Here is a 16,929-nt window from a genome sequence, read left to right as displayed (position 1 = left end):
ATGTACTTTGTCGTAATGCCCAATTGAAAGATCGAGATGTCGCCTAGAGGGGGGGGGTGAATAGGCAATTACAAACTCTTGCGGATTTGTCTTGTAAGAATGCGGAATTAAACTATCGTTTAGTTTACAAGCACAAACCCTAAATATGCTAAGCTCAACTAAGTGTAACAATAGCAACTAGAGCTAAGCAAGATAGACACAAGATATATGTAGCACAAGTGATAGCAAGATATATGTACTTCAAGCACGATGGCTATCACAAGGAAAGAGAGCTCGGGTATAGAATTAACCGAGGCACGCGGAGACGAGGATGTATTCCCGTGTTCCCTTGCTTTGCAACAAGGTACGTCACGTTTGGAGGAGTGGAGGTCCCACGAAGGATTCCCCGCGCCACGAAGGCTCACCCTATTCTCCGAACCACACCCACGAAGGATAATGGCCCTTTCCTTATGGTTAGCTTTTCCTCCGCTCCGGAGATGGCAAGCTCCACAACCACTTCACAAGCTCCACGAAGGAGAAGCCCGGGCCTCTTCACAATCTTCTTGAAGAGATCACCGGAGCACCAATCACCAAGCAAACTAGGAGGTCACCCTCCAAGAGTAACAAGCTCACGGTCTCTCACTCGAACAAATCGTGGTGGAGAGCTCAACACTATGCAATGATGCAAAGCAAGAACACCGGAGGTGTTCAAGTCCTTCACACTCAAATCCCACCAAAGCAACGAATGCTAGGATGAGATTGGAGAGGAAGAACAAGGGGAAAAGTCAACCAAAGACTCCAAGATCTAGATCCCAAGAGATTCCCTCACTTAGAGAAGAAATGGTTTGGTGGAAGTGTAGATCTAGATCTCCTCTCTCAAATCCTCAAATATGAGCAAGAATGGTTGGAGGAATCAAGGGGGAGAGCAAGTTCTTCAAATAGCAACAATGGAGGTGAGAGAATGGGAAGAACTAATTGTCTCAAGGTAGAAGAAAGGTATTTATAGTGGGGGAAGAAGAAATAACCGTTGGGGAAGAAACGGGGTGGAAAACGCATAAAAAACGGGTTAAAAAGTGCCCAGGCCGGCCAGCAGGCCGGTCGAACCGGAGCCTGGGCCGGAGAGGCCGGTGGCCTGTCCGGTCGGACCGGCCCACCGACCGGGCGCGGTGGTTAGCGCGCTGGGCGGCGGAAACCCTTCGGCCGCGCGGGGAAGAGGCCAGGCCGCGTGGGCCTCAGCGCGTGGAGGCGGCCCGGAGCGGATCCGGCCGGGCCGAGAAGGCAGCCGAGCCAGCCGGGCCGCGGGCCGAGGGCGAGGCCGGTCGGGCCGAGCGGCGCGCGCCGAGGCCGCCCGACGGGCCGAAGGCGGAGAGACGGCCCGGTCAGCCATCCGGTCGGACCGGAGGTTCAGCTGGGCTGGCCGGCGCGTGGGCCGGTGGCCGCGCGGTCGACCGAGTGGGCCGGCGTGCGGTCCGGTCGACCGGTCGGAAACCGGGCAGCCGTCCCCTTTTTTCTTTTCTTTTTCTTTTTCTTCTTTTACCTTTTCTTTAATAACTATTGCTCCCGAACTCCGATTAACATGAAACCAATTTTGTTGGAAAGATAACGCCGAATAGAACCCAAACAAAAACATTTTAGATGATTTTTAGAGAGGGAGTCTCCCACCGTCAAGAAACGGTGAAGACGTCCAAACTCGAAAACGCAATAGAAGATGCATGCGGATTCCGTTTTCGATGAACTTGGGCTTGTTGTAAAGCTAGCAACAAGCTCAAGAACCTCACACAGAGAAACACCAAGAAGCAATAAGGATATGCAAAGTATGCAAAGGATTGAGCTCCCTAGGACGATGTGATCAAGTTACTCAACCGAAAGCCCCTCTTAATAGTGCGACTATCTATCCTATAATCCGGTCTCCCAACATCCACCTTGAGACCGGTAAAAGGAAAACCTAGCAAGGCCATACCTTTGCCTTGCGCATCCCGCTTGATCTTGATGATAACTCTTCAAGCTTCACTCAAGCCGGAATGCCTCACTTGACCAATGTTGCTTCGTGAAGACTCACAAATGCTCCCCCATACACTATGATGGGAAAGCTCCATTGATACACATCTTCACTAGTCCATTATCACCAAATGGATGGCAAGCTTCAAGTATGTGATTCACTTGAGATGCTCATCTTGAACTTGCCCAACTCAACCTTGTATCTTCACATACTCACATAAGATAGAGCATGGCTAATATTGAGTTCCACATAAGAACTCTATCTTCATTTCTTCTTATTGATCATGTCACATATATATATCTTCATACCGATGATCTTGATGCCAATACACAAGATATACCTTTATCTTCATGGCATCCATACTTGAATCCAACACATGGAGAGCAAGTAGAACCTATGGAATATTCCTTCATATAAACTCAATGAAAACATTAGTCCATAGGGGTTGTCATTAATTACCAAAACCACACATAGGGGCAATGTACCCTTACACCAATTAAATCTCACTATACTTATCATGACATGTATGTGCATTGTTATGCCCTCTCTATTTGTCAATTGCCCGACTGTAATTTGTTCACCCAACATGCTTTTATCTTATGGGAGAGACACCTCTAGTGAACTGTGGACCTCGGTCCATTCTTTAATACTTGAAATACAAATCTCGCTGCAATACTTGTTTTACCTGTTTTCTCTGCAAACAATCATCTTCCACACAATACGGTTAATCCTTTGTTACAGCAAGCCGGTGAGATTGACAACCTCATTGTTTCGTTGGGGCAAAGTACTTTGGTTGTGTTGTGCAGGTTCCACGTTGGCGCCGGAATCTCTGGTGTTGCGCCGCACTACATCCCGCCGCCATCAACCTTCAACGTGCTTCTTGGCTCCTCCTGGTTCGATAAACCTTGGTTTCTTTCCGAGGGAAAACTTGCTGCTGTGCGCATCATACCTTCCTCTTGGGGTTCCCCAACGAACGTGTGAAATACACGCCATCAAGCATATTTTCTGGCGCCGTTGCCGGGGAGATCAAGACACGCTGCAAGGGGAGTCTCCACTTCTCAATCTCTTTACTTTGTTTTTGTCTTGCTTTATTTTATTTACTACTTTGTTTGCTGCATTATATCAAAACACAAAAAAATTAGTTGCTAGTTTTACTTTATTTACTGTCTTGTTTGCTATATCAAAAACACAAAAAAATTAGTTACTTGCATTTAGTTTACTTTTGTTATCATATCTAGCTCTGTACCTGTTACTACTTCACCTGAGGAATTAGTTTTTACTTTTAAACAAGGGGATGAGGAAAGTTTTAAAGATGCTTGGTCCAGGATTTTTACTTCTTATCGTAAAACTGAACTTCAAATGACTCTGAGTTTGCTCTTTAGTAATTTTTATTTTGGTCTTATGATTCGCTATAGATATGCCTTGGATGCTCTAGTGGGAGGAGATTTCCTTCATTATAATGGGGATCAAGCTTTTAATGCCATAAAGAAGTTGGTTGCATCACATGATTCATCTAATAACTTTGATTCAGCCCTTATTAGCATTCATAATAGATTAAACACTCTTGAGACGAGTGCATCTCGCTTAAATGAAAATTATAGATACATTCGTAACCGTCTTGATCAAGTTTTAGTGAACTCTGAACCTTCATTGTGGAAACCTACTATTAAAATTGTCATAGGTGACCAAACTCTTCGTGCTAATTGTGATATTATGACTGAATTTTGCCTAATGCCTAAGGGTATTCATAAATCTTTGAAACTTTGGGAATTCACTGAAGGGGGAGAAGGAATAACTCTTATTGATAACTCTGTTATAATTCCTAAAGGGGTAGCTGCGGGTGTGCATACAACCATTCTTGGGGTAACAATATCCATTGATTACCTTGTCATTGAATGCGCAGGAACAGGACACATCACACTCGGAAGATCCCTGCTCGAAACTATTGGGAGCAGTCATAGACGTGAGAGAAGGCACCCTAAAATTCACCTCTACACCCGGGGGTAGCCATATATTCCCTAAGCCAAAGAGTAAGGACAAGAAAGGTAAGGGTAAAGCCCAAGGTAATGTCAATGCTTCATCTCTCGATGTTACTTGATATACACTTTCTGCGCCTAGCTGAAAGGCGTTAAAGAAAAGCGCTTATGGGAGACAACCCATGTTTTTACTACAGTATTTTTGTTTTATATTTGAGTCTTGGAAGTTGTTTACTACTGTAGAAACCTCTCCTTATCTTAGTTTTGAGTTTTGTTGTGCCAAGTAAAGTCTTTGATAGTAAAGTAAGTACTAGATTTGGATTACTGCGCAGTTCCAGATTTCTTTGCTGTCACGAATCTGGGTCTACCTCCCTGTAGGTAGCTCAGAAAATTAAGCCAATTTACGTGCATGATCCTCAGATATGTACGCAACTTTCATTCAATTTGGGCATTTTCATTTGAGCAAGTCTGGTGGCCTAATAAAATCCATCTTTACGGACTGTTCTGTTTTGACAGATTCTGCCTTTTTATTTCGCATTGCCTCTTTTGCTATGTTGGATGAATTTCTTTGATTCATTAATGTCCAGTAGCTTTATGCAATGTCCAGAAGTGTTAAGAATGATTGTGTCACCTCTGAACATGTGAATTTTTATTGTGCACTAACCCTCTAATGAGTTGTTTCGAGTTTGGTGTGGAGGAAGTTTTCAAGGATCAAGAGAGGAGTATGATGCAATATGATCAAGGAGAGTGAAAGCTCTAAGCTTGGGAATGCCCCGGTGGTTCACCCCTGCATATTCTAAGAAGACTCAAGCGTCTAAGCTTGGGGATGCCCAAGGCATCCCCTTCTTCATCGACAACATTATCGGGTTCCTCCCACGAAACTATATTTTTATTCCGTCACATCTTATGCACTTTGCTTGGAGCGTCGGTTTGTTTTTGTTTTTTGTTTTGTTTGAATAAAATGGATCCTAGCATTCACTTTATGGGAGAGAGACACGCTCCGCTGTAGCATATGGACAAGTATGTCCTTAGGCTCTACTCATAGTATTCATGGCGAAGTTTCTTCTTCGTTAAATTGTTATATGATTGGAATTGGAAAATGCTACATGTAGTAATTCTAAAATGTCTTGGATAATTTGATACTTGGCAATTTTTGTGCTCATGTTTAAGCTCTTGCATCGTATACTTTGCACCCATTAATGAAGAAACACTTAGAGCTTGCTAATTTGGTTTGCATATTTGGTTTCTCTAGAGTCTAGATAATATCTAGTATAGAGTTTTGAACAACAAGGAAGACGGTGTAGAATCTTATAATGTTTACAATATGTCTTTTATGTGAGTTTTGCTGCACCGTTCATCCTTGTGTTTGTTTCAAATAACCTTGCTAGCCTAAACCTTGTATCGAGAGGGAATACTTCTCATGCATCCAAAATCCTTGAGCCAACCACTATGCCATTTGTGTCCACCATACCTACCTACTACATGGTATTTATCCGCCATTCCAAAGTAAATTGCTTGAGTGCTACCTTTAAAATTCCATCATTCACCTTTGCAATATATAGCTCATGGGACAAATAGCTTAAAAACTATTGTGGTATTGAATATGTACTTATGCACTTTATCTCTTATTAAGTTGCTTGTTGTGCGATAACCATGTTCCTGGGGACGCCATCAACTATTCTTTGTCGAATATCATGTGAGTTGCTATGCATGTCCGTCTTGTCTGAAGTAAGAGAGATCTACCACCTTAATGGTTGGAGCATGCATATTGTTAGAGAAGAACATTGAGCCTCTAACTAAAGCCATGATTCATGGTGGAAGTTTCAGTTTTGGACATATATACTCAATCTCATATGAGAATAATAATTGTTGCCACATGCTTATGCATTAAAGAGGAGTCCATTATCTGTTGTCCATGTTGTCCCGGTATGGATGTCTAAGTTGAGAATAATCAAAAGCGAGAAATCCAAAATGCGAGCTTTCTCCTTAGACCTTTGTACGAGCGGCATGGAGGTACCCCATTGTGACACTTGGTTAAAACATGTGTATTGCGATGATCCGGTAGTCCAAGCTAATTAGGACAAGGTGCAGGCACTATTAGTATACTATGCATGAGACTTGCAACTTGTAGAATATAATTTACATAACTCATATGCTTTATTACTACCGTTGACAAAATTGTTTCATGTTTTCAAAATAAAAGCTCTAGCACAAATATAGCAATCGATGCTTTCCTCTTTGAAGGACCATTCTTTTTACTTTTATGTTGAGTCGGTTCACCTATCTCTCTCCACCTCAAGAAGCAAACACTTGTGTGAACTGTGCATTGATTCCTACATACTTGCATATTGTACTTGTTATATTACTCTATGTTGACAATTATCCATGAGATATACATGTTACAAGTTGAAAGCAACCGCTGAAAGTTAATCTTCCTTTGTGTTGCTTCAATACCTTTACTTTGATTTATTGCTTTATGAGTTAACTCTTATGCAAGACTTATTGATGCTTGTCTTGAAGTACTATTCATGAAAAGTCTTTGCTTTATGATTCACTTGTTTACTCATGTCATTATCATTGTTTTGATCGCTGCATCCACTACATATGTTTACAAATAGTATGATCAAGGTTATGATGGCATGTCACTTCGAAATTATCTTTGTTATCGTTTTACCTGCTCGGGACGAGCGGAACTAAGCTTGGGGATGCTGATACGTCTCCGACGTATCGATAATTTCTTATGATCCATGCCATATTATTGATGATACCTACATGTTTTATGCACACTTTATGTCATATTCGTGCATTTTCCGGAACTAACCTATTAACAAGATGCCGAAGAGCCGATTCTTTGTTTCTGCTGTTTTTGGTTTCGGAAATCCTAGTAACGAAATATTCTCGGAATTGGACGAAATCAAGACCCGGGGTCCTATTTTGCCACGAACCTTCCGGAAGACCGAAAGGGATACGAAGTGGGGCGACGAGGCGCCGCCACCATAGGGCCGCGCGGCCGGAGGGGGCCCGCGCCGCCCTATGGTGTGGGCCCCTCGTCGGCCCTCCGACTCCGCCCTTCCGCCTACTTAAAGCCTCCGTCGCGAAACCCCGATGCGAAAAACGACGATACGGAAAACCTTCCGGAGACGCCGCCGCCGCCAATCCCATCTCGGGGGATTCCGGAGATCTCCTCCGGCACCTCGCCGGAGAAGGGATTCATCTCCCGGAGGACTCTACACCGCCATGGTCGCCTCCGGAGTGATGAGTGAGTAGTTCACCCCTGGACTATGGGTCCATAGCGGTAGCTAGATGGTTGTCTTCTCCTCATTGTGCTTCATTGTTGGATCTTGTGAGCTGCCTAACATGATCAAGATCATCTATCCGTAATACTCTATGTTGTGTTTGTCGGGATCCGATGGATAGAGAATACCATGTTATGTTAATTATCAAGTTATTACATATGTGTTGTTTATGATCTTGCATGCTCTCCATTGTTAGTAGAGGCTCTGGCCAAGTTTTTGCTCTTAACTCCAAGAGGGAGTATTTATGCTCGATAGTGGGTTCATGCCGCATTGACACACGGGACGATGACGAGAAAGTTCTAAGGTTGTGTTGTGCTTGTTGCCACTAGGGATAAAACATTGGCGCTATGTCCGAGGATGTAGTTGTTGATTACATTACGCACCATACTTAATGCAATTGTCCGTTGCTTTGCAACTTAATACTGGAAGGGGTTCGGACGATAACTCTGAAGGTGGACTTTTAGGCATAGATGCGGTTGGATGGCGGTCTATGTACTTTGTCGTAATGCCCAATTAAATCTCACTATACTTATCATGACATGTATGTGCATTGTTATGCCCTCTCTATTTGTCAATTGCCCGACTGTAATTTGTTCACCCAACATGCTTTTATCTTATGGGAGAGACACCTCTAGTGAGCTGTGGACCCCGGTCCATTCTTTAATCTTGAAATACAAATCTGCTTGCAATACTTGTTTTACTTGTTTTCTCTGCAAACAATCATCTTCCACACAATACGGTTAATCCTTTGTTACAGCAAGCCGGTGAGATTGACAACCTCACTTGTTTCGTTGGGGCAAAGTACTTTGGTTGTGTTGTGCAGGTTCCACGTTGGCGCCGGAATCTCTGGTGTTGCGCCGCACTACATCTCGCCGCCATCAACCTTCAACGTGCTTCTTGGCTCCTCCTGGTTCGATAAACCTTGGTTTCTTTCTGAGGAAAAACTTGCTGCTGTGCGCATCATACCTTCCTCTTGGGGTTCCCCAACGAACGTGTGAAATACACGCCATCAAGCTTCCATGAAAGAAATGACACCTTGTTGTTAATACTACCATATCAATCATATTAACCCTTTGACCGTGATGCCACACCTCTATATTCTAAACAATTACTTAAGTAAACAACAATGAATATATATAAATAATAATAATATATAATTTGAAAAACAAATTAAATAATTTTATTTTTTTGTCCTTTTTATTTAATATGAAATAATTAATATCAGTAAATGCGAATTTGGCAAATAATATGTCTAAATTGATCAGAAAAATGAGAGGAATACAAATATGACATCCATATCATATTTTGAACCTACAAAGTTAATTTCCCAAAAATCATGAGCATTAGATCAAGTACCTCTAGTTTAAATCTGATTGACTTTATCAGAAATGAGGTGGGAAATGGCCTCGGCATGGCATAATTTACCGAAATGAGGTCATATTTGGCACGTGTGTGGGCCCTAGGATGGGAAGCAAGACCCCGGACGCGGATTTCAAATTCGACCCACGGACGACCATTTTTCATTTTTAGCGTGCCCAAACGGTTTTTATTTGTGAAACAGCTACATGAGGCCCATTTTAGTATGACGTCAAACCTCTGTGTGTTGAAAGTAGAGCACCTACACACCACCTATCACATGACACGTGCACGTGTTAGCTTTTTGGGAGCCCATGCGGCTTCCGGCGGTGTCTTGCCGAATCCGCTGGAAACTGATCGGATTTGAACTAGGGGTCAAGTATCTGTCGCTCCAGAAATTCCGGAAAAAATGTTTTTAGTTCTACGAAGCATCATTATATGTGCGATTTTTTGTCCGTTTAGTTTATTCGCGAATGGGTGCACCCGCACACCTGGTACGGCGATACCGCATGTCCCGGGGGCCCTGTTTTGGCCAGATGGCAATTTGAAAGAAGGCAAAAAATCTTATGAAGCCGTGCAGCGTCATTTTATATGTCATAGTAATTATTCTGTTTGTCAAAACTGGGATACGGTAATTATTTTGAAAAACCCTTCATGGACCGTCGGCACCTCCAGCCTGTACCGACGGCCAATTTAACGCCGACGGCCATCCTTGTCGCCGCGCTCCGGAGGCTCCTGTGCCGACGGCCCCGACATTTGGCCGTCGGCACATCGCCTGGCCGTCGGCGTACGGCAGTTCTCCCGTAGTGTTGATAGACTCCCTCCGTTCTAATGAAAAAGGTTTTTTTTTTTTGAAAAGTCAAGCTGAGCAAAGTTTAACCTAATTTTTATAAACAACTATTAAGGGAGTATTATATAATATAGATATCACATAAAAATATATTTCATGATGTATCTAAGAGTGTTGATTTTAAATTCTACATATAAAGATTTTTCTAAATATTTAATCAAATTTTACGTAATTTAACTTCTAAAAAACGATAAACCTTATTCATTGAAATGGAGGTAGAATCTGTATATTATACTTTACAGATATACTAACATAAAGAACGAGCACGCGAAGCTATGTTGCTTGAAGAACAGATCATACATTCATACGAGCTAAAATATTCCCCACGATCAATCGGACATTCCTTGCTGGATCAGTGAGGTCGGTCGGTGCAACCGCATGCACGACGCGAGCGGCGACCATCTGACTGGAAACGATTAACTAAATCATGAAGATATGTATGAGTGCATGCGTGATCGCACTCATCATTAACAAAAGTCTAACCCCACCTTTGCCACTATACCACACAACCCCGTGGCGACCCACGAGATGCCCCTCTTGCCATTTTTTTGGAATTAATTTTGAGTGGCTTCTCCTCAGAAAACTGGCCACCACTGCTGTCCATGTGAAGCGTGCAAATCCGGGGTAGCTGCCTTCTGTATGCTTATTCCGAGCATGCAGAAAAATATTGGCGGTTTATGCAATGACATCTGGTTGCATTTCCAAATCCTTGACCGGCCATAATTTGATCTTATATTCAGTTCATACCCAGCACATCTGTTGCGGGTACTAGCTGTCCATGCATATATGCATGAAATGAATCTATATTCTCACTTGAAATCCAAAATCTCATCATCAGCAACACTGCCATGTGTTGCGGAAGATTTTTCTCACAAGACGACCTAATATTAGGCGAGGAAAATACCCCGTACAAACATATGAAACAAACACCACCATGTGACCGGAGACCAATAATACAACACTCCAACATGAAAGAGGTGGAAAAATTAACCACAAAAATGTCAAAACAACAAAGCGCAAGTGGATCACAAGCTAAACAAAATGCAGCGTGACGAATTAGGGAGCAGCTCCAAGCTGTTAAAATCCAAAACATTTGCTCCTTATAAATTTTGAAATCTTCTTACATGAAGAACAGTGAAAGGGTGAAGCAGATCGAGTCAGAGGTGGAGATAGGCCTTGGGGCGCATATTGCTATAGGTTATAGCCCCAAACCTAGCAATGACACTCCTTATAATCTCATGGTGGAAAAAATGCTAAAAATACACCGAAGTGAATTGCTCCAAACTTTCTCAAGCCTTGGTGGATCCTGCTTGGGAGGTCTTATTTTGTCGATTGATAACCTCTCGTTCATCAAAGCAACAAATTATGTGCAAATGCATTCCAATTCTATTTTCCAAGCTTTGGTTGCCCTAAGTTAGAACTCGAACACCAACATAAAAAAAAGGTAATAAAATCTCTTTGTGGCACATTCGTTGCAAGTACTTTATGTCCATGCATAAACTTGAAATGAACATATTCTCACTTGAGAGCCGAAGTCCAACAAATCCATCATTAGCATTGCCGACAAAATTTATTTTCTCACAAGATTATCCTAATACTACCGCCAAAGAATATACAATGCAAAAATTAAGAGACAAACAACACTATGTGATGTGATAAAGAACATCGAACGCCACATAGCAAGGTGTGAAAAAAACATATTCCTAAACAACATTTTCAAAATAGTTCCACAAGTGGATCACTGCCCTGAGAAAAAAAGAGAACACAAAATAACAAGAAATGGATCGACTTGGTTTAACACGTTTCACAATGGTGGCAAGAACACTAGTGGACGTTGTCATAGGTTTGATGTTAGTACGCTATCTCTTCTTTCGCATTCCGTTGTAATGAACCAAACATGTTATCTCCATATTGGAAAAGAAAATCTGGGTCACCATGTCCAAAGATGATTTTCTCACGAGATGACCTAATATCACCCAAAATAAGCTAAATAAGAAACCCAAGAACAAAAACAACAAGAAACAAACCATTCAAAAAAAAAAAACAAGACAGAAACACCACATTGTCAAAATAGTTCCAAGAGTGGATCGGGGCCAATAAAAAAGAGAACACAAATAAAAAGAAGTTGACCAACTCATCGGTTCAACACCTTTCGCGGCGGTGGCAACAACGCTAGCGTACCTTGTCATGGGTTTCATGTTAGTATGCCAACTCATTATCTGTTCTTTCCTATACTGTTTTAACAGAATGCAGGTTATTTCGGTTGGAACGGAAAATCAGGGTAACCGCGTGTGAAGATAATTTTCCCACGAAATCAGCTAATATCCCAAAACAAGCTAAATAAGAAACCCAAGAACAAAAAACAACAAAGAAACAAACCATTGAAAAAGCAACAAGAAACAAACACCACCATGTGACGAGAGGAGGAACACTCCAAAGCTTCCAATGGGAACATGGTTGGAAAAATAAACCAGGTCCCTGCCCACCACTGTCAAACACAGCAGCGCACGCAGGCAGCACAAGTGGATCGCAGGCGAGAGAATAACAAAATTTTAAAAACGAGGCAGTGGATCTCTTCAAACGCCGGCCACCAAACGGCTCTCCAACCACCACCCCTTAGCCCGCCGGCCGATCCCAGCCGTCCGCCACCTCTCAGTTTCCGCGCCTCCGCCATCTGCGCCGTCCACGCGTCATACACCCTCCCGTGTGCAACCAAGCGGTGCCACCTACCGATTCGTGAGCGCAGATTAATAGTGCTACGCGCACCCAGAGCGATGAGAGCAGTGTGCGCGTGCGTCAGCGTCGTCACGCGCGGCCACCGACGCCGGGAGCCAAAAATAACTGGGCGCTCCCACAAATCGCTCTCTCCTCCACCTTCCTCCCTAGCTCCTCTGCCCCAAGATCCACTCCGCTTCCTTCTCCGTGCGCCACCACCTCGTCCACGGCGCCGATCCATCTCTCCGACTCCAAAGCGCGCATCTTGCTCTGCTTCGTTGCTGCCACCGCCGACGCCAGCTTTCGTCCGGCCGGCCTGGTTTGGCCGTTCGAAAGGAGGATAAGGCGCCGCGCCCGAGGAAGACGACCTGCCTTTCCGGCGGTTGCTGCATCGCTTCCGGCCGCTTGTGGCCGCGCTCTGGGCTCTGGCCGACGCTCTGAACGGGGCAGGCCTTGTCTGGTGCTGCATTGCGCCTCGTACGTCGAGGTGGCGCGCGGCAGGCGGATTTGAGGCGCGGATGGTTGCCGCTGCACACAAGGCGCTCCCCCCGCCGGTCCATGGTTGATGGGGACGTGGAAGGCGGCCATGGGGGGGAAGGCGGCCGGCACGGGGGGTAAGCCGGCCGGCGGCGACAAGCACAGGTGCCCGCCGGCCGCCCGGTCGCGGATGAAGCTGTGGATGGTGCGCGCCACCACCACGGTGCTGCTCTGGACCTGCGTCGTGCAGCTCACCGCCGTCGGCGAGACCTGGGGCCCGCGCGTGCTCAAGGGCTGGCCATCCTGCCTCACCGCGCCCGACGAGGCCGCCTTGCGGACGGACCTCGCCGTCGAGAAGGCCGCGGCATTGCCGCCCAAAAGTGAGTCTTCTTTCTTCTATGGATCGCTTTCGTTCCCCCCTTGTTCCAAACGGACCGCTCTGTGTCTGGATGCTGTTCCTAGCAGGACATTGATAGCCCGCCAGCATGTTTGTAGATCCTTCCAAATTCCAATGTAGATTTCCTCAAAAAGATTGGTTGTTGTCGGTCATTTTCCTCTGCTCGAATTGGTTGCAAATCTGCATAATTCAGTTTGCGTGATCCGGGTTTCATTTCTCTGGAAATGCTGTATTCGGTGTCTGGGCATACCTTTTTTCATGTTTGATGCATCTGAATCAGTAAAACCGTATCAAGTTTAGGCTTCGATTTGTGGCAACGCTCGTAGAACTGGGCAATGTGGGTTCTCCTTTCGGTTGGTAGGTCAGGTGTCTCCGTTGCTCTGGTCGTTTCGAACTCTGCACACAAGCTTCGTGTTTTGGGTTGTTTCCATGTAAGGATCATGCTACTTTTTAGGTTGGTTGAATATGCTTTTACTGGTGGCAATCATTCATGACTCCAACCCATGTTTTTGGTCCCTCATAATTACCTATCATGTTTCACATGGATGGCGATGGAGTAACCATAGTACCCTTTTGAGTAACACTACCAATGTTTTCTGGGTTAACTGTTGGATCTTGTGTAGCATTCACCTTTCACTTTTGGTGAAATAACTCCTGGTATGTTCAATTACAGAGTTCTTTCAAAAATAAGACAACTGTGTTGATTTGTATCCTCCAGTTGATAATTACGAGTCTTTTCCAACAAGGAAAGTTGCATTGATGTGATCGAAGGACCGCTCAAGTATGATTGATTTTCCTGTTGCCCCAAATACTCTTTTATTGCCACAAATACTCAACGTACCCATTGCCTACATTTGAATTGAATTGATGGTAGGTTAGCAAACTATGGTTGACCTATGGATATTCAACAAGAAGTACATGTTAGTAATGCTTTGTTTGTACCATTACAGCCTTGCCTATACTATATTATGGACTCTGCTATATATGTGTTAATGTTTTATTGTTGTTGTCATTTTCCAGGAATTTACAGGAACAATGGTTACTTGATGGTCTCGTGCAATGGTGGTCTTAACCAAATGCGAGCTGCCGTAAGATATTGCAAACCTTTTTTTTTTTTTGACTTTTAAGTAGTGTGCTTGAAGTTTTTTGACTCTTAACACTGGCTTCTTCTTGTCTCTATGGTTTTGTTCTATCAGATATGCGACATGGTTGTGATAGCAAGATATTTGAATGTCACCTTGGTTGTGCCTGAGTTGGACAAGACTTCATTTTGGAATGATCCTAGGTACAGTTCGGCACCTTCATATTAATTTCCTTTGCATGTTTTTTGGCTTCGCGGTTAATGTTTATCTATTCGGTCTTGTAGTGAGTTCCAAGATATATTTGATGTTGAACATTTTATAACCTCGTTACGAGATGAAGTTCGCATACTTAGAGAATTGCCTCCACGGGTAAAGCGAAGAGTTGAACTTGGTATGTTCCACTCAATGCCACCTATCAGCTGGTCTGATATCTCCTATTACCATAATCAGGTAAGCATCATGTCACGTTGTGTGAAGGCAGCTTTACATTGTGGTAGAATTTATTGAATAAGCTTATAGTTGATTAAATTTGGCCCAGATTCTTCCATTGATACGGAAACACAAGGTTCTACATTTGAATAGAACTGATGCTAGGTTAGCAAACAATGGTTTACCTATGGATATTCAGAAACTACGCTGCCGAGTAAATTATGGCTCTCTGAGATTTACGGCCGAAATTGAAGATTTGGGCAAGCGAGTAATAAGGATGCTTCGCCAAAATGGTCCTTTCTTGGTTCTTCATTTACGTTATGAAATGGATATGCTGGCTTTCTCTGGTTGTACTCAAGGTTGTAGTAACGAAGAAGCAGAAGAGCTCACAAGAATGAGGTGAATCTCTTTGAATTATTATTTAAACATAGGTTTTGTGTTTGTTAAAATTTGTCAACTAGACATGCTCATTTTACAATAGCTGTAAACTATTCTTGGATGTAGGTATGCTTATCCATGGTGGAAAGAGAAAATCATTGACTCTGATTTGAAAAGAAAAGATGGCTTTTGCCCATTGACACCAGAGGAGACTGCTCTTGTTCTAAGAGCATTAGACATTGATAGAAGTATGCAAATATACATTGCAGCTGGAGAAATATATGGTGGAAAACGTAGGATGGCAGCTCTCACTTCAGCTTATCCAAACGTGGTATGGACACAGTATGAACTATATGGCCATTTATCACCTCTTATTATTTTCCTGTTTTTTGATTCACATTGAACGACTTGTAGGTGAGGAAAGAGACGCTCCTGGAACCTTCTGATCTAATGTTCTTCCAGAACCATTCTTCGCAAATGGCGGCACTAGATTACATGGTTTCTTTAGAAAGTGATATATTTGTTCCCACATATGATGGCAATATGGCCAAAGTTGTTGAGGGTCATCGCAGGTATGTATTGCACTTGGTCATACATCAGATATTTTGTTTTTTGTATGTGTGATCTTGGTATGAGTCCATTCTCATCTATAGTTGGCTAGTTTTCAGCATCCAAGTACTAGGAAGCTGTGTACTATTTCAGATGTGGTACTTACATTTCCTCTGTCACTTGCTACATGCAGGTTCATGGGTTTCAAGAAGACGGTTTTGTTAGATCGAAAACTTATTGTTGACCTAACAGATCAGTACAACAATGGTTCGTTGCGATGGGATGAGTTCTCTTTGCTGATCAAGGCTGCCCATGCCAACAGCCGGATGGGGTCAGCCTCAAAGCGGACGGTGATTCCCGATAGACCCAAGGAAGAGGACTACTTCTATGCAAATCCCCAGGAGTGCCTGAAAGACCCTGATCTTCTGCGCACATCATGATAACCACCATTCATGTCAATATTCCATTCACCTTATACCATTTTGTCACAAACACAACGAATCTGAAATCTGGATTCATGGTTAAAGGGGGTGGCTCGGCTTATGCTCGAGACGTAGATAAGTCAATGTAAACCAGGGGAAAGGGGAGGACATGACTATTGTACATCTGGATGTAGTTGCCTAGCTGGTAAATACACGTTATAGAAAAGGGGGCCTGAATTTGTTAATCTCACCAAATAAGGATTGATACTGATACTCTTGTATAGATGTACCACGAAGAGGAAAGTAATTTAAAGAGAGAAGTCAGACAGAGATACTTGATTCACATTTCTGGCCTTTGGGCTGAAAATTTGTAACTCCACATTGTTTATTGGATGGATCTGGATTCTTGTGCAGAATGTCTGCTTAGGACTCACAATTTTATACAGTACAATCGTTGGTACATTCAGCTGCTTGTTCCCGAGCAGGTGATCATGCGTGTTTTTGATCCTCTGTCCTCACGAACGATTAAAGATATTTGATGAAAAACATGGGTGTAAGAGCAACTGTTTCGTCTTCAACTCTTTGTCACTAAATATATGTTGATTTCCCGTTCACAGCGCTATTACTTTGCTGATGCATTGTTGCGTTTCTTTCTTGTTTGAGTTTCTTTTTTAAAATAGTTTCCTTGTGTAATTGGCTCACTTAACCGCCACTTGGTTTTACCCTCCATGATCATATAACTACTACGTACTATACTATTTGGGAACAAATACTAGTATCTTTTTTGTAAGAATTTGGGGCCATTTCAAGGGGTCATTTCAAGGGGTCATGGCTGGGTGACACGTGTTGTGTTGTGTGGTTGATTTCTCCTGTTTTACTCCTGTGTGCTCTTTTGGTGCTCCATAAAACTTTGCTTTCTCAGGTGGACATCGCGTGTGCCTCCTCGGCGAGGGTGCGGAGTGAATCGAGCGAGCAACACGCCCCCTCCCCTTTCGGCACCGTGCAAGTGGAATGACTCTCCCCA

The 16,929-nt window shown here is 43.4% G+C and overlaps 1 protein-coding gene across 1 annotated transcript; it reads left to right on the top strand.

Moving 5' to 3' along the window:
• The first annotated feature begins 12,736 nt into the window (after positions 1-12,736).
• On the top strand, positions 12,737-16,298 carry LOC124675773 (rhamnogalacturonan I rhamnosyltransferase 1-like). The gene is made up of 8 exons (XM_047211848.1): positions 12,737-13,028; positions 14,066-14,133; positions 14,242-14,330; positions 14,412-14,577; positions 14,666-14,955; positions 15,061-15,265; positions 15,349-15,506; positions 15,677-16,298. The coding sequence occupies exons 1-8, from the start codon at positions 12,737-12,739 to the stop codon at positions 15,921-15,923; spliced, it is 1,515 nt and encodes a 504-aa protein (XP_047067804.1). The 3' UTR covers positions 15,924-16,298.
• Positions 16,299-16,929: the final 631 nt, after the last annotated feature.

The sequence above is a fragment of the Lolium rigidum genome, chromosome 1 (genome assembly GCF_022539505.1).
Source record: "Lolium rigidum isolate FL_2022 chromosome 1, APGP_CSIRO_Lrig_0.1, whole genome shotgun sequence".
NCBI lineage: Eukaryota > Viridiplantae > Streptophyta > Magnoliopsida > Poales > Poaceae > Lolium > Lolium rigidum.
The sequence above is the reverse complement of the archived record's forward strand: the minus strand, read 5'-3'. Positions and strand labels throughout refer to the sequence as shown.